The sequence below is a fragment of the Carcharodon carcharias genome, chromosome 3, assembly GCF_017639515.1.
Source record: "Carcharodon carcharias isolate sCarCar2 chromosome 3, sCarCar2.pri, whole genome shotgun sequence".
In the NCBI taxonomy this organism is placed as follows: Eukaryota; Metazoa; Chordata; class Chondrichthyes; order Lamniformes; family Lamnidae; genus Carcharodon; species Carcharodon carcharias.
In genome coordinates, this window is record NC_054469.1 from 144,407,747 (window position 1) to 144,426,768 (window position 19,022).

The window sequence follows — 19,022 nt, forward strand, 5'->3', positions numbered from 1 at the left end:
ATGATGCTGGGTAATCCATGTAATACAATAAAATTGCATATCAAGTCCATTCTCAGATGACCATCTACTGTACTTCAGTACAACCAGCCTATTCCATGCACTCTGAGTTCTGGATCAGCTGTTATAATTTATGACGAACTGGTCTCACGTTAGCATTAAAATCCTCAGCAGTTTTTTTTGCTATGATCCCACGTGTTCACTGGGGACAAGGCTAAGACGGCCAATTAAAGTGAGTTCTAATGTGACCTTTAACAGCTGTCACAGAGATTATTGCGCCAGCTATTTATACAGGCCTACTTTTAAACTTGTTACATTTTTGATGTTCAAATTTCCACAAGAGTATCATTTTAAACAAATCTTCAGTCTAAAGTAAACAAACTAGGGATTTGTCATTTTCCTGATCTTCTAATGCCTTTTTAAAAAAAAATCCTTTGTGAATTTAAATATTGTAGTCTGTATAGCAACCTGTCTGCCTACAGTAATGTCACAGCTGACATCGGGTGAAATACATTGATGTGTAGGCAAATGCATCCTGCTGAACTGCACTCATAATTTGATTATAAATTGCACACTAGGGATGGATGATTTATAGGTTGTCAACACCTTACTTGACTTGTGCTATAATTTCCCTTCATTAGGAGTCTTTCATTATTTTGTTTGCTTTTAACAAAATTAATGCATCTTCCTGCTCAAAAATCATACACGCATGGAGTGAGCAATGAATTAATCTTTTGACCTTGGTAGTGAACATGCAAAATGTGGGTAAAAATTCATGAAGAACTCTGAGTTATTACTGCTATTAGCAATCCGTGAATGTCAGGTCCTGCAGTAACTGCACTCTTGGACGTGTGCTGAAACACAATTCTATCTTCACAAATGTTCTACAGGCTATCTTTGACCGAAATAGGAAGGATGAGTTACCGGGGCTTCAGCTGGAGTGGATTGATGGGATCTGCAAGCCATTGTTTGAGGTACTTCGAGCTGTGAAACAAATTGTCTTCCTTTATATTGTGCTTTATTTCCTCCATCTCATCCAGTTTTCTCAAAATGATTTTTAAAATATGAACTAGTTGAAAAGCTGTAGAATTTATCATTTAAAGAAAACACAGGCAAACCTTCCCTTACCTTTCATGGTCAATTTGAATGTTTTGCAAAGTGCATTTAAATCTTGCAGTAATTATGCTTATAGGTAACATGTAGAGTAGGGTTCCAACTATTGTTTGAGAAATTCCTGGAGCTTCGATTACGTGGCATTCTGACCACATGGCATCTGATACAATGCTTCATCACATGACATTTGATCATGTTATATATAATCCCATGACTTCTACAAAATGTTACTGCATTTACCTTATAAAAGTAGTCAATAAAACTGCAGTCAATTACCCTTGCTTCCGGTTTCATGCCATTAGCTGTTGTGCAACAAGTTCTAAACTCCAGGAGAACACCACTGAGCAGGCAAAGGCAGGAAACTGAGGATGGAGAATGATTCACAGAAGGAGAACCAGAGATAGAAGGAACTTTGATTCCATCAGGTAGCGCTCTGAAATTACACTGGTAACTAATATTAAAGTTGTAATACTCGAATGCCACTCATAGCCAACAGTAATATATTTAAACTCACTAACAGTTTACATGTAACTGGTAGTAATAGTTGTAATACCCTGATATCCTACCTGTAAGTAGTAGTAATCCTTTAACCTACTGATATTCACCCTGAAACCCTGATCAGAATCTCCCAGTCCTGTACAAGGTGCAGCCAGGCTCCCCTGTCGACAATATTTTAACTGGTTCAATCTCTCTTTATCTCCTTGGACTCTGGCTTGGACTCAGATTGTGAAGGTGACAACTCTGAACTGGAAACCTCAATCAGATCTGATCTGTATTTGGACTTCACATGCCAAAGTGGCGCAACACAGACCGACTGAATCAAACCAAGAGCTCACACAGTGGGCTTGGTGTCTGCCACAATTCTCACTCAGCTAAACTCAGCTCAGCACCTACATTTCTAAACCATTTCCTGGGCTCAGTAACTATAGAGAAGAGTATTCATGCACTTATAGATAATACAACACAGGAGGATCCCATTCAGCCCCTGTAACTCTCTCCTGTAACCCACATTCTCCAACCCATAGGCCTGAATTTTACGTTCCCCAATGGCAGGTTTACCAGCTGGGGGTGAGCGTGAAATTGAAGTAACGAGATTCCCTACAGGTTCCCGACCACACACCAATTTTACACCAGGATGGGCAAAGGCTCAGACAGGAAGCCCACCCTTGCCCAAGTTGAGTCCCTTAAGTGGCCACTTTTTGCCCACACAAGAGCCATTTATCGCTCAGCCTCAATTTTTAGGCTGGCAGGAGGACTTACCTTGCGTGGGGGAAGCCCAAAAACTAATGGACTTAGATCTTGGGCAGGAAGGGAGTTTGGGGTTGCCTCCATCAGAAGCCCTCCTCTGAAGTCGGAGGCCTCCCATTAAGGCCCAGACCTCCCTCGCCCCCCCTGGCCTTTGCCCCGATACCACGATCATCCCCTTCGTACTGCCCCACCCTCCCCATACCTTCCCTATGCTTCCTGCCTTCGGACCCTTTAAACTTACCTGGGCCCAAATTTAGTCTCAGGCATCCTCATGCACTTCCTCTTCTGTCCACTGTAGCTGTTGTCACTGCAGGAACTGGAGGGTTGCCGGCTAATCAGATTCCGCCACTAATCATTCATTGGAGTATGAAATGGCTATGGGGCACTCAGAGTTGACTCTCCGGATGCAGGAAGCAAGACCCTGCCATCCGAAAAATTCTGGCCATAAGACCTTTATATTCCTCTATTTCAAATATTTATCACATTCTCTTTAAAATTATGTTTTAGTCTTTACTTCAATATGAAATATCCCAAGATCTAATCACCTTCAGGTCAAGTACATTGCTCCTCCTCTTGTGCTTGTTTCTTTCAGTGAGAATCTCTGGTCTCCATAACCTTGTTACCTACTTCCCCACCAGTGGAAACAATATTTCACTATTTACCCACAGTAAGATCCCCAGATTACACTCATCCCTTTACTGATTGCTTCTCTGTGCCACTCACCACATTGCTACTGTCTCTAGCTCTAGAGAAAATGTTGGTTCCCCCCCCATGCACCCCAGCCCATTTCCCCCCCGACTTGAGCACCAAACCCTAGTCCATTTATCTCCCCCAACCTCCCATCCCCTAACATCCCATTGGCTCCCCAAGTGCTCTCTCCCCGAGACCCCATTCCTCATTCCTCCATGATTCCATGGTTCCAAATCTTCCACCCGAAGCCCCCACTCTGCGGCTTCTCTCTCTTCTCCCCAGTCTTGATACCCCTGATTTCAGAGAGTACACAATTCAGCCCACCCTTTCAGACCTCTTGCCCCCAATTTCTACCACCCCTGATTGCCGATTGCTAAGAACCTCTGCCTGAGAGCTGACACCCACTATTTCTAAGCTATCACAATTCCCAACTCTTCAGCTGCACTCCTCACCCCCCACCCCCCACCACTTGATGAATTTGCTCGTGTGGTGATGAGGTGGTGATCTCACAGAGGGAGGGAGTGGGCGATGCACTGTTGCTGGAAAGTTAAATCTTTGAACTCCTGGGCTTCTAGAGGCAGCATTCTTGGGAGGAATCCCTGACTCCAGGAATTTTCTATCATTTTGACATGTTTGGGAACCCTTGTGTGGAGTGATTCAAAGCAATACTGAGCACTGTAGGATGAGTCCACGACCTACTGTAGAATATGGGGTGGAATCATCAGAGATTTGCACTAAGTGCTGTAGAGGGCATGATAAAAGACATTTTACCTGTCAGCCGCAATGACGGCCTTTCATGCCATATCATCCCAATTCCACTTCATTAATCGTGCATTTCTGGGAAACACACTGTTTCGATGGCGGCAGGATCCGATTCACCTACCATGCCATCACCAAAACGCCAGGCACCATATTTAAAGCGCAGTCGCATGCACACCTCTCAGTGCTTCCAGCCCAGGACTGCTGCAAAGAAGACGTGGCCCCGAAAGGCAAGAAGGCAGCCCCCAGTTTTAATGATGTACCCTTTGAGCACCTTTTGGATGCCATGGAAGCCCGTCATGATGTACTGTACCCCCAGTCTGGCTGCAGGAGGGGCAGCAACATTGCCATTGCAGCTTGGTAGGCAATGCTGCAAAGAAGAGGTTGGCCATTCAATGCAGATAGAGGATGAATGATCTCATCCTTGCCGCCAGGGTAAGGCAACCATCTCATCAGTCTAAATTCTCACACTCAGGCCCATCAGACATTCACTGGCATCTCACTCACTGCCAGCTGATGGGATATCACCACTCATTCTCTCTCACACACCCTCATATCTCCATCTGGCCTGATCTCCACTGAAGACTGCTTCCTCAGCCCTCACCATCTTCAGGCCACTTGCACAGATCAATTTGTGCCCTCACACACACACCCTGAGATACCCTCCTTCCCCAGTACAGCCCTCACCCTACAGCCTTTTCCCTTGCCTTAAGTAGCCACTTCTCCCCCTTGCCCAAGCAAGCCTGAGCCCTGCAGCTATTAAAAAGGCATCCCCGCCTTGTGGCTGACCTGGTAGGTAGAGACTGGCCCATAGCCCCCCTAAAAGTGATGCAGTGCTGCCTGCGAAGCCTGGTGCTGATGACTTGACCGAAGCAAGGTAGGCAAACAAGCCTCAAAGTCCCAAGCGAAGTGCAAATTGCCAGATGCACATCGCTTAAGTGCAGGTGTGAAACACATTAGTTTGATGGTGCTCGGATGATCCAGCGCGGGTGGCTAATTCCAGCGAGCTGGGCTTATAATGATATACAGATGTATTATAATGAATTTCACGGCATCCAACAGTGGGAATTGTGGCCCACCATTGACTGGTAGAGTGGCCGATTGCAAACTAGTTTCACGGCGTCGTGAAACCAATTTTTGACCTTCTCGCCATATTATCCGCTTACACTGCTAAACACGCCCGACTCCAGCGGGCACGGAAAATTCTGCCCATGGTCTTGCCAGGTATAACACTATGCAAACTGGAAAAATGACTGTCGACGCCAGCGGGCATGGAAAATTCCCCCCATGGTCTTGCCAGGTATAACACCATGCAAACTGGAAAAGCGACTGGTGTCTAATCCTATTCCACTTCAAAGCCTCCATTGCCCATTGCACTTGTAGAACGACATCATCAACCCATATACCAATGTGACTCATTGAGCTGAATTTAGTAGCATTCACCAAAGCAGGCACAGTGGCAGAGGTGCTTAGAGAGGTGGGAGTATCCATGTTGGATTCCTAACATCGGGAAAACCTTCCCCAATTAAGTTGTAGGCAGGAAGGTCCCAACACAGGAATCCTATCCTCAGGTGGTAGGAAGGCAATTGGCCGAATTATACCTGAGCCCACTGGAATTTAGTGATGGCTCAGGGATTAGATGGGACTCTCACTACTCTCCCATGGATCCCAAAGGCCACCCAGCAAACCCTGTCGGGTTTACCTGCGGCTTCATGGGGGTGTTCCTCAATCACAGGCACCCAGTGCCCGATTGAGGGACCAGGCATTGGGAAGAGGGAGGGCACTGATTTGGTTTACCTCTCTCTATATATGACTGTGGCTCTGTTCTCAACAAATGTATAATTTGCCTAGAAGTGCAGTACTGCCAGATAATAGAGCAAAGAAAAACCCGAAGACAACCTTATAGCTTGACAACTGAGCCTGTCAATTGTTCTTACAGCAGCCCTTGATAAACCATTAGGCCCCTTAAGTCCATTACTGTGTTCCAATGGGGTCTGCTAGAAAGGAAAGATAGATAAGTGATAGCATCAACATTTTCCCCTTAAACAAATACTGTAAAATATTCAGGGTCAGTTTCATCATTGCACCCATTCGAAACGTTCTTACTTTGCCTGGGAGAAGTTTCAGTGGAGAAATTGATTATTGGGCTTTGATGAGGTAATCGGCCTGAAAACAATATTGGTATTACAATAAAATTGAAGCAGATTTTCCAGTTCTTGTACTTGGTTGTATGGGATCACCTGAGTGCCACATATGAGGAATATTGGACAGGGAGGGTCACATGCCTATTGCAGAGCCCAAATGATTTTCTTGTTTATTTGATTGAATGGATGTTTGTTCCTCTCCATCCAGTGTTCTTCACTACACTTTGTCTAGGTGAAAATCTGCTACATTGATTTTTTGGCCTTCTTTCCCCTTTTTTAATCAGTTGCATGGCTCTAATGTTATCCTTTACTGAGATTAGTAAATTTAGCACAGGCTTGGATCCAAACTATGGCCATTCTGGTCTCTATGGTTGAAAACATTCAGAATGATTTTCTAATTATAATATATAATTTAAATTTTATAATAATTTTCATATTGTCATCACACTATGGCAAAGAAATCCAAATTATAAAAGTTACAAAAGCGTACCAATAGATAAAAGTATGAATTGTATGAGCTAAAGTAAATGAGCAAAAGGAAATCTAATAGCAACTCGACTTTGAGGGAAGAGCTAGATTTCTATGCACTGCTTCACTTTGGTTTTTAGTTGTCATTTTTCTGATATAAATAAAACTTATACCTTCACTCACAGCCAGAGGGACAAGCAATAGCAAGCTGAGTTTTACTTATTAATTCCTTTTTTTGTAAATCTCATGCAATAAAGACTGAAATTGCACAGAATACTGCTGTGCTTTAGATTTTAGTACAGCGCAGTAGTGATATGACAATTCTGCTGTAATAAGTGTGATTGATAATGATTAAAATTCTGGACTCAGGAAGCTGTATAATGAAGCTACAGTTCAGGAAAAAAATGACATCCTTCTCAATTTCAGCAATTCTCCATCGTACCTCTAGATATGCTAAGAATGTATTTTTTTAATATAGCTATAGGGGTTGGAGGAGCAGTGGTATACTGCACTTCTTAGTGCTTTCCTAATGACATTTTAGAAATGAATGGGATTTTTATAATCTTACTATTCTGGATCAGATGCAGTAAAACAGTATTATATTTTATGGAGAGAACAAATGAGAGAATTCGGAATGTTCTGTTTTGATTTCTACTTCAACTATAACACATTTTAGTTAATACATGGCTGCAGCAGAAGTTACAAAAAAACTTGTGTTTAACTGATTTGGATTCAAATTTATTTGAATAGAATTTTTTTTTTTAATTTGCCTAAAGTTAATGCTCAAAATAATTCCATGACCTTAGACTTTGTTCACCTATAAATACATATCCTTGTACTTCTGTAAGAAAAAAATTAGGTGAAGATTTTTATGTGGATATATAGATAACATGGCACCTTGTACTGTGTTAATTAGTCAGTCTCCTGTACACTATCCTGTCTTTAAATGCTTTCAAATATAAGAGAAGCTGTCAACAAAGATTCATAATGATGATCTTGTTTGAGATGTAGGTTATCTATAAATCTGTCGTGAACCAAATTTACACAAACAGAAGGAATATAATGTGTATGTTTATTTCTACATATTCTTCAGCTATCTGAGATGGTGATATCAATTTGAAAATGAATGCATAACGAAGTATGTATTCAGTGATTGATCTAGTGTGTGAGAGTGAAGAGAAAGACAAGACATAAAGTAAGGATACAGAGAGAAAGAAAAGTAAACAGACACTGCAAGGAAATAAAATGAAGAGTATGAAAAATAAGAAATCAGCAGAAGAGTGAAGGAAAATGAATAAACAATTGATGTATCAATGCAAAAGTGAGAAAGACCTAAAGCAGAAAAACAAAATGCTAAAATCCCTATCCATCTTTTTATATTTTTATATTATCTCTGTTTCTCCTTTTGTACATTTATTTTCTGTCTATGATGTATATCTCTATATCTGTATATTTATCTTTCTGTATTTATATTTCTCAATGTCTCTGTTTCTGCATCTCAACCTCAATTTATTTATTTCCCCATGTTAGTATCCAGCTCAATCAACAAACTTATGTTATGTCTTGGCAAAATTGTCAAGTTTTGCAATTTTATGATAAAAATGCCCGAACTATGCACATTTCAGATCATATTCTTTATGCAATGTGCAGCAATTGCACATCTGATTTGTGGCGTTCCTTTAGGGAGGGGGATGGTGGTATTAGCATAGCATCTGAAGCATAGCAGACTTTAATCTTATCGGCTAAAGTACTCCTTGGAGGGTGAGGGGGCAGTGTGTGGTGAACCATATGTGGAACATACCCACAAAATTATTACTTCTATTTTCTATTCTTTAAAGTTATTGTTGAAATAGTTTCATATTTTTATGCTGCATGTAAGATGCAGCAACAACTTTCTTTATATAACATTCCTCATGCAAAAGAACATCCTAGAATCCTTTCCTCGTGGGAGGGCATTGAGCAACAAACAAAGGAGAAAAGAGGGAATGGACACTATCAAGGAAACTAATAGCAAGGAAAAATTATTTAGAAAAAGATGGCATGGGGAATGGTTGAAGGAACAAGATGGCCAAAGGAACAGAGGGCTGCAACGAACAATCTGAACTCAGAGGACCAAGCGAAGCTGGAGAGGATTTCTGAAGTGGGAATTGGTGGGGAGTTGGGAGGGAGTGGGTGGAGGGATCTAAAAGCAAAGGTGAAGTTGACTTACTGTAGCATAATGAGTGAGTAAAGCTGGGAAAGGTTGGGGTGATATTGTTCAGGATTTGGCACAAGAGAGATCCACAAAGTTTTGTCTCCACTAAAGATCACAAATGGTGAATGTGGAATTTTGGATGTGGAGAGAAAATGAAAACTTGATCACTGAAGTAACAAAGGGAAGGTGACAGTCTTGTCAGTCCTACAGACAAAAGTAGTCTTAGCAACAATGGATGCAACAGTTAAAAAATGGGGCGAGCAATTTGCCACCTCCGTACAGTTTAGCCCAGTGAATCTAACTCTGATCACATTCAGGTTGGAGGGCTTAGGATGAAAATGGAGGGGGTCATTGGATCTAGCATTACAGGAAGTTGGGAACCTTGGTTCCATGATTTCCCAGATGTACTCTTTTCAAGGGTTGTTCCCAGTTGGGAGCAACGTGCATAGAAGTGACCCCATGATGCCAACTGAGACAGGAATCTGCCTTGCTGAGGAGCACCTGCATTCATTTGCTGATTCACTGTGTGGCTGAGTGGTCATTCAACCTGGTTATCCACAAGCCATTGGTCCGCGATGCAGTCATCCTTTTGCTCCAATGTCTTGTCCCATCCTCGGAGTTTTGTTTTGAATTTCAGATTCGGATTTTACAAATCAAATCACAATCAAATTGCAAGCTGTGAGGCTTTTATAGTTTGTTGGAGAGATTTATCATTATATCTAAGACCATGGGCAGAACCATTGGTTCGACGATGGAAGTCCTGCATACTGACAGCTGCCAGCTAATCAAAGGTTGGCATTTCTTCATTGCTGTCAGCACCACCGGGAGCAGAGGCAGCTGCTGGCAATGCACCCATCAGATTCCCAGGATCAACAAGGGAGCCCAGACCAAACATGAGTGAGGGCAGAATGAGGATTATGGGGTGGGTTCACAGGAGAGGGGACCAGGTGGAGGTCAGAGGCAAGGGCAGGAGGGGTGACATTCAGCATTCCACTCACCCGCTACCCACCCCACAGAGCGCCTGATATGAGGGACTCCTCGGAAGACCACTGGTAAACCTGATAGGGTTTGCTGGGTAGCCTTCGGGAAACGCAGGAAAACCATGAGGATCCCATTTAATCTCCAAGCCACCAATGAATTAATAATGATTGATAATAGTTGTCAATTGGCCCATCAATGATTCCAATTGAAAACCCACCAACAGCAGCTGGAAATACTGCATCGAACCCTTTTGCCATCCGACTTAATCAGGGGAGGCTACTCCGCCGGTGGGAGATTGACATGGAGCCTCTCATGCGATTAAGTGGGCCTGGCTGCCATGGTTCCTGCTTCAATGAGTTGGATTAAATTCCACCCCATGGCCTGAATTTTTCCGTTGGCGAATTGGGGGTGGGGCCCGCTCGCCGACACGAAAATGATGCGGGATGACGAGGGTGGTTCAGGAAGGTGGGGGCACAGTGAGATCAGCTGCGGGCCCGCCGACCTGTCAATGGCCAATTGAGACCATTGACAGGATCATTAAGGCAATTAAAGGCCATGCCCATCCAACCTTAAGGTTGGCGGGCAGGCCAGGAACCCCAGCGGGCTTCTGAAAAATCATGAAACCTCATCCACCGGCGGGATGAGGTTTCATGTCTGTTTTTATAAAGTTTAATAAAGTTTATGTCGTTTTTATTAACATGTCCCATCTCGTGTGACATTGTCACACGAGGAGAACATGCTAATAATTTTTTTATTATTCTATTTTTGGTATTTAAAACACTGTCAGTGATCTCCCTGAGACAGCACTTAGTCTCAGGGAGATGTGCACCCTTTCGCACACGTGCGCAAAAGACCGCACTCTGACAGTTGGGGAATCCCTCCCCCCCCACCCCGTGCAGGAAGCACATAGCGCTTCCTGTCGGGCAGCCCGCTGGGTGGGCCTTAATTGGCCCGCCCACTTAAAATGGTGGCAGAGCCCGTTTTGATGATGGCGATCGGCTGCCTGCCCGCCTCCCATCAAGGTCAAAATTCTGCCCCATGTCCCATCAGAGAGTGCTCAGCATTATACTAATGTAAAAAAAGTCAAAAATAAAGTTTTGTCCTTATTTCTAAATTCTCGAATTTTAAGTTCCAAATGCCTCTTTTTAAAATGTATCTATTCTTTCATGGATGTCCACGTCGCTGGCAAGGCCAGCATTTGTTGTCCATCCCTAATTGCCCTTGAGAAAGTGGTGTTGAGCTGCCTTCAACCACTGTAGTCTATGTGATATAGATACACCCACAATGCTGTTAGGAAGGGAGTTCCAGGTTTTTGACCCAGTGACAGTGAAGGAACGGCGATATAAGTCAGGGTAGTGTGTGACTTGAAGGGGAATTTGCAGGTGGTGGTGTTCCCATGCATCTGTTGCCCTTGTCCTTCTAAGTGGTAGAAGTCATGAGTTTGGAAAATGCTGTCAAAGTAGTCTTGGTGAGTTGCTGGAGTGCATGTTGTAGATGGTACACACTGCTGCCACTGCTCTCGGGACAAGCTGAAAATGACCAAAAAACCTAGCAAGGCTCAGGCTGCGCAGGTTCTGCCGAAGTTAATGGTGGACTTCATTAACATTTTTAATACTGAGTGTTGGTGGTGGAGGAGCTGAAGGGTAAGGTGGTGGATTGTGATCGACTTTTTATTTGTTTAATCAATAAATTCTGGCAGTTGCTAAGCATAAATGAATAAGACATACTGAAATAATTATGAATTTTATTACCTTGCTTAGTTGTTTTAAATTCTGACAAGGTGACACCAATTTGCACCACTAATACCGTACAGATTTTCAAGAGTTGAATTGTTTAAAGTCTTGCATTGATCATTTACCAACACATTTCAAGAGATAAACTTCATTATATAAAACAAATTGGTTGTAATATTTCACTCATTTAATAGTTTTATATGGAAGTGAAATCAGCAGCTATCTACTTAACTTTATGCAGCTATTGTAAGCATATCATGAAATTCTTTTCTTTGCAATGTATTAAATTGTGAGACCAGGTACCTTGTTCACTCCTAGTTCCAAATGGTTTCCTTCCCATTCCTGAAGGTCATAACTCATGATGATATGAACATTCGCTGTCAATATTAGGACCATTGGGAGTGAGGGACAAGCTGAACATTACCAAAAAACCTAGCAAGGCTCGGGCCGCGCAGGTTCTGCTGAAGTTAATGGTGGACTTCATCAACATTTTTAATTCTGTTTCCCACACAGCCAAACAGATAGCCTGGCTGGTGGGCAGAAGGAAACAGCAGCAACTGGAGACCATAGCTGGGGACCCTTCGAGGCAGTCTATAGGAATCCAAAGATTAGCGAGGCCTTTGATCAGTATTAGAGAGATTGAAGGCTTCCTTCAGGGGCCAACAACCTGAAAAGAAAGGAATCCCAAATGACCCCAATGAAAGGAACGGATGGACAGCATTTCATTTTTTAAACTTTACTATAACAGTTAAATCAAAAATCAACATAAAATTAACCATGCATTAACAGACGAATAGTATCCAATAGAAACAATGCAGTTAACTTTAAGTAGTGCCAGGGGAAGCATTCCTGCTGTTCCTGGCTCACATGGAGTGCTAAAAGAGGAGCGTAAATTGAGGAGCTGACAATTTCTGCCTCCCTTTCATTTACAGATTTCGTGACATGTAGGAAACCCATGCAGCAGCAGTAAATCTTATTTGGGCTCCAGTTGAACAGTCGGAGCTCAATTTAAATATGTTAATTAAATTACCTATCCCTGCATGGCAGGACACTCGGAAGCCTCAATATTCGCCACTTTGAAAAAGGTAGTGGTCACATGTATGGCATGTTGGGGACTCATTCCCCACAATTAGCTCTCTGACACCCTCCCATCCATCATAGAAAGAATTAATAACAAGGCCAAAATTTCTACTGTGTGCCAATTCTTTGTTATTGAATCCAATCTATTTACACTGAGGGTAAAATGAATTACAGAATTATATTTGCTTAAAATTAATCTTTGAAAACAAGATGGAAGGAAAATAGAAAGAAAGAAAAATAGTATTTCAGAGTTTCTGCCTAGCTTGAAATGAAGCTTCTCTTTTACTATTATTATATTTGATCCCTTGAGGGCTGTTGCTTAAATGTATTTATTTTATTTAGCAAACAAGGAAAATTCATATGACCTTGTTATTGCGTGTCATAAAATGCATGTTGTTGGCATATGGCATATGTGGAAATGGCCTTGACAAGTAGGCTTATAGAAAATTCATTGACTATGTTGCAGAATGAGGTGTTCAAAGACCTTGCAGAAAGATTTAACAGATTATCATAGCTGTTACAACCCTGTGTCTCATGATAAACCTGTCATTCATGCACTTACAAGGTGCCTGATGATGTCTCTGGTGAAAGCAATGACAGGAAATTATATCTAGCATTCCAAATTCCCATCTCAGTAATCTTAAACAACACTTCTGTGCATCACAAGACACCTGCTTAGTATTCACGCAGGCAGTTGTTTCATTGACAGCATTGGATAAATTGTGAAGACGAAGAAAATATGCACAACCTCCATTTAAAAGAAAAATCTCCATTAATTGGAAATGACACCTGTGAGCTTTACAAGACTGCTGGAAAGGCAGCTGGTCAGCTTTATTGCTTAACATGTAAAGTTTAATAGTTTTTCTATAGTTTGTTCATTTGCTCTGCTCACTAAACAGACATTTGAATTGTGTCCAGGCTTTCACTGTCATTTTTAAATTTTAATTTCAAATGTGCAATGCTCAGTTAACCTTAGCAGAAGTTTTCAGCAATCCCTTGCAGATAGAACGGGGATGGGGTGTATGATTAAACTGTTGTTAAGTTTGAACATAGAGCACAAACATAACCTATCTTCTGGACCCACTCATTCAACTCAGAAGAACAACAATTTTTCAAAAATGGTAAACTGTATGGAGCATGATGGTTCAAGAGCGCCTGGAACCACAGAGGAATGTCTAGGATGCACAATGTAAAATATAGGCTTTGTGGAATTTTACTTGATTTACTTATCAGGTTCAGGGAGCAATTTTGTAGGAATCTTCCAAGAGTTTGGTTGTGTAAAATTCATGGTAGAGTGAATGATGTGTAGTCTATAGAAGAGCTAAGCTTGAAGGACCAAATAGTTTTTCTCATGCCATGATTCCTCAACTTCCCATCCCATGCAGTAAGCCAGAAGCATGGATTGCTTGCCCATTAAAATCACTGGAATAAAAGAACCAGCCAGTTCTGTACAGAGCGAGTGATGTGTTGCCTAGGATGACTGCCCAATATATTTTGAAAATATATATGCATTGGGATAAAAGATATGAATATATTAGATATACTTAGATAGAAAGACAATCTGTGGGAGTTTGGGTGTTCACCAGCCCCATGCTGATGTGGTGTTCCTGAAAGTACTGGCAAGGTCAGCAGCGTAGAGCACTAACCAGTGTGATTCCAGTATAACTGCCAGGTTCATGGTCCATGATTTCTCAGGATTCCAATTTTTACAAGGTATGCCAATTCAATCCTGGGCCTAAAAATCTGTAATCCTTGTGGCACACTCCCACCATGACTTCAGCACCGTTTTGTGGAGTCAGGCAGATGTAACCAGCGGGCCCAAACCAACATAAGTGCTGGACTAAGTGAGTCGTGGATTTTCAGGGCCCCTGTTTCCTGTTTGGTCAATTGTTTTAATTTAATAATGTACCCTGGCTCTTTCCCATGGATGCTACATCAAACAAAATGCTCATCTGCAACACAGGGGCTAATTATCCATCATTCTGCGCCCACCAAATGCTTAGTTCCCAGCACAAGGCAAAGGGGAAAGGACAGATATTCATGACCTTGATCTCACCTTGTGCCCCTGCATGTTGCCTGGAGATTTCCAGGATGTGTCCCAAGGGAGCAGATTGCTGCATTTGGATTTAGTTGAGATGGTGTTGGTGCCACAACACCTCCTGCCTATTTTTTCTTTCCCATCACTGGACCTAACCCTTTTAGAAGGTGCACCAAGAAGAAACTCGCCCTATGAGCTGAGAGGGGTAGGCAGCAAGGTCCTGGAAGGTAAGTGCCCTTTTGATTAAAAGGGTCCACATTACATTTCAAAAACAAATGCCTTCAAATGGTGGCAGCCATCACCATCACTGGTTGCTGAGGCCTGCAGCACTGGTTACATAACTGCCTCTGTTTCTAGGCACAAGACCTTGCCAGGATTGAACTCTGTCTGATTTGTCCCTAGGTTGGCAGGTGGGGGAAGGATCCATTAGGTTTCGTAATGCTTTTCTTTCTTTTACAATGATAATCCTTCAGAATGGTTTGAATTATGTTCCTTTCTGAATTGAAATAAAAGAATAGTTAAATCTGAGGTTTGAATAGATTTTCTTTGATGGGAGGTTGAAAGCATGTAGAAAGGTTTGGAAAAGGATACAATAGACACCAAAGGGCGTGGATCAAATAATTCTGGGTATACATACTTTATGGATGGAGCAACCTAATTTAGTTTACATAAAGTAACATAGTTGGAAATCAGAAATAAAGCATGTGGATTTAGCTTATTGCATTATTTTATTGTTGCTCCAAATAACGTTGTTTCACTCACACCTTACAGAGATAGCTTTGCTCCTTGGTGAGCTGTGTTATGGGCAGCTCCCTGATCCACTTATCCTTTTTTATCTGCCGTTCACATTTCAGGCATTGGCTAAGCTGAATGGAAGGGTTCAGACCTTGGTGAATGGAATCAACGCAAACAGGACGAAATGGGAGGAGCTTTACACAATGTATCGTCAGTCCCACAGTGCTGCAGATGCTGCTAATTGCACATTGAAGATTGAAGCAATCAACTAGTGCAATTCAGACCTTAACATGTTTCTGGCCTGACCTTACACTACATTACGTGGTTTGGCCCTCTGGCAGATGGAATGTTAATGACAATGATGCAAATACTGAGAATCATCAATATTACTTTGGCCACAGAATGAACCTTCAGCGGCATTACCATAAATCCCATCTGTGCAGACACTGAAGAAAAGGTGTAAAATCATTTTTCCCTCAGCTCAGAATTTGGGTATCGAATGGAGATCAGCACTGCAAATATTCAACGACAAAATAAACACAAACACCAGCTATGGACCATTTCACATAGATCCCATCATGCAGTGCTATGTTTGATACCTAAGAGCATCCAGTAATTACTGCAGTGATTAAAATCATCATCTGCCATCTGCTATAGCAACATTCTTTCGGTGCCTCAGAAAAGCTGTTATTGCCTAGACAGCTTTATTAAAGTGAATTCGAGTTAAATCTGTTGGCAGCAGGGTACGCTGTCAGCCTGACAATAGCTTTACTAATGTTCGAGGCATGGTGCTAACCCAACGAGAAACTGCTCTCAAAACAGAGCATTGTGGGATAAATCCAAGGGACTCCATTTGAAATGTCACCCTTGAGACATCTCTGAATATTAATTGAAGCATCAATTTCTCATCAGTTTTCTGGGTCTTTGATCATGAGCATAAATGAATAGATCAGTCTTTTAATGGGATGATTCAAACTGCCTATATAAACTTACTTTTAAGGCAAAGTGGGCATACAGTGTTTATCATTGTTAGCTGCTGCCTGTGCTGGGGGTTCATAATTAGTTTGCCACATGATCCACAATCAGCCCTTTCATTTCCCATTGTCGAGGCAGTGGCTTGCACCTCATCAAATAGCTATTTTTGAGCTTGCTCATGGTAACTATGCATGAGTGATCCCAAAATTGATTAATTTAGTGGAAATGGAAAGAAAAGGTATTGGTGAGGCATAACTGACATGATTTAAAGATGGTCTAATGTTGCCAGACAAGTATCTGATTATTAAAGCAAAACTTCTTCTGCTGCTCAGTGAGCGAATGCAATGCTGTGTTTGAATGTGAGCCACTGAGAACATGAGGACTTAATGTGATCTCAGCTGGGCCAACACTAGTCACACGATAACTGACGTCAGTATGTGTGGGCAAGAGAGGGGGATCTTGCCCCTCATCACTCTAATTCATTAAGCATCAAATATTAGTTTTTCTTTCAAGTGATTGCCACTGGAAAGCAACATACGAACCTGAGATACATGTAGTAGCTAACTCACCTGTGGCATCCTCATCATGCTGAGTAGGTTACTGATACTCCCATGTGAAGCATTTGAACATCAATGAAATAATGGAGATGCCCACAGAAAGGTGCCTCAGCATGAATCACTAATGCTGGAGAAGACAAAAATTAAACTGAAGAGGAAAAAAACATTGAATTGTCACTAGCTTGTACTCAGTGAAGTATAAAAATTCTCCAAGCACACTTTTTTTGATCCCTTTAGTAAACATTGTACACTAATTCAACACAGCACTTGTACAGTCCATCTGCTTTTGATTTAGGTGTTAAAGCTATAATCCTTCTTCCTCCCCTCTTGCACTCGTAAGAAGGAGCAGTGCTCACAGCGATTATGATTGGGAACATTGGGGCTCCAATGTTGTAGCCCTCTCTCCAGCCTACATTCCCTTTGAGCCCAGCTTCAACACCAGGGTGACATGGTCATGGGTGCGGTGACCATAAGAGCAGGATGGCAGGGTGGGTGCTGGTGATTATAACTCCCTTGGGAGGTCAACAGGTACAGTGTGCATGCTCACAAGAAAATCAAAGAGGTTCAGTCTCCCGGTCTGTTCGAGAAATAAGAGACAAACAACGTCCCTTAAAGGACATAGGATAAACAGTCAAAATATGAGGCAATCCCTTAAAATCCTTAAAATACAGGACAGGTGGTCAACCTGTTCACCTGGGATATGGGATAGAAAAATTAGTCTCCAAATGTCATATTTCCTTTGAGCTGAAAGCACTAACCTTAAATCAGTTTCTATATGAAATTATATTACTACTTTGATGAAAATTGATGAAAATGGGTATCCAACTGAGTTCAGTTAGTGGCAGACTTACCTCTGAGATGGTAGGTTGTAGAGCAAGTCCCAGACCAGGACTAGAGTATATAATCTAAGTTGACACTTAATCACAGCATTGGAAGTTGTGCTGTTTGTTTGTGATGCTGCATTTTGGATGAGATATTACATCTAGGCACTGACTTATTGCTCAGATGGAAGTAAACATTCCAATGATGCTATTCATAGAGGAACATGGAGTTCTCTGAATATCCTGACGAACAATGTTCCCTCAATGAACATCATCAAAAACAGATTAACTGGTCATTCATCTCATTTACTGTTTGTGGGACCTTGATGGCCACTTTTGTCTACATAAGAGCAGTGACTGGAGTTCAAAATTAATGTATTTGTTATTAAGTGCCTTGGGCATGCTAAGGCACTATATCAATGCATATTATTTCTTTCCTTATGGAAATACAGAAGGCATTCCCCTCTAATTTGTAGATTTAATAGCTTGGACATTCTTCGACAAACAAAGTGAATACCACTTCTTTTATCTATATAGTTAAGAGTTTTGTTTACAACTTCTGTTATTTGGGTTATGTGCCTGTAGGACAAAATATCTGACATCTGTGGAGCATAAGTAATAGTCATCTGCCACATATTCACTAAAATGTAAAAACAATTGACACTGACAAACATTGAAATGGTGGCATTCACCAATGTTTCATTTTTCATACCCAGGCTGGAGAACACATTCTTCAGACTAATGATGATCTGTAACAGGACTGAATGATGTGTAAGCTTACTGACAGTATTGCATTGAAAGCAGATGAGTATTTTATCCCATTGATAATACATTATTGGCAGTAACTAAAAAAGAAAAATCAAAATTCATGCAAAGAAGAATTGTGGCAAAGCCTTTGAAAGATAGCACTGCAACATTGTTTTGGCATTTTGGGTGTGCATTGTGAACCCCTTGGAAAATAATTGGTTAACCAGAGCAAAGGTGATGCATTTAAGCCACTGGTGAGAGTATGAGCCAGTCAGACTCACTCAACGCACATTGCTTTTGGGTAAAAGATAGCTACAAAACAACTTTAGATTGGTTGTGTCAAATAGACTAGTGTAATTACTGTAAATCCTAGAATAACTATTCTAAGTACTGTGTGAACAAATATCACAACTGCTATGATTGATATAATTGACCACTGAAGGGCATTGAGGAAAGCATGTAATCACTATTATGCACATCATTGTGGAACCCAGCTGCTAACTGGAAGAGAAGAGCTGTAACAGAACAACATTACAGTGTAATAAACAGTTGGATGGGTTGCTTTTAAGAGCATTTGTGAAAAACTTGAAATTCTGTGACAAATGAATATTGCCAGCTACGAAACCATTTATTTCAAAGAAATCAAATTGAGACAATAAAATGTTTTCTTATTCTCATTTTATTGGAGAAGGAATGTTTATAGTCTTAGAATGTTGTGTGTCATTGTGCATGCCTCAATCCT

At 41.5% G+C, this 19,022-nt stretch overlaps 1 protein-coding gene across 1 annotated transcript in view; it reads left to right on the forward strand.

Moving 5' to 3' along the window:
* Nucleotides 1-15,452, forward strand: part of pde11al (phosphodiesterase 11a, like) — a 310,662-nt gene extending 295,210 nt beyond the window's left edge. Inside the window, exons 19-20 of the mRNA XM_041183991.1 lie at nucleotides 888-971; nucleotides 15,300-15,452. Of these exons, the coding sequence (XP_041039925.1) occupies nucleotides 888-971; nucleotides 15,300-15,452 (237 nt within the window). The remainder of the gene's footprint in view (nucleotides 1-887; nucleotides 972-15,299) is intronic.
* The last annotated feature ends 3,570 nt before the right edge of the window (nucleotides 15,453-19,022 follow it).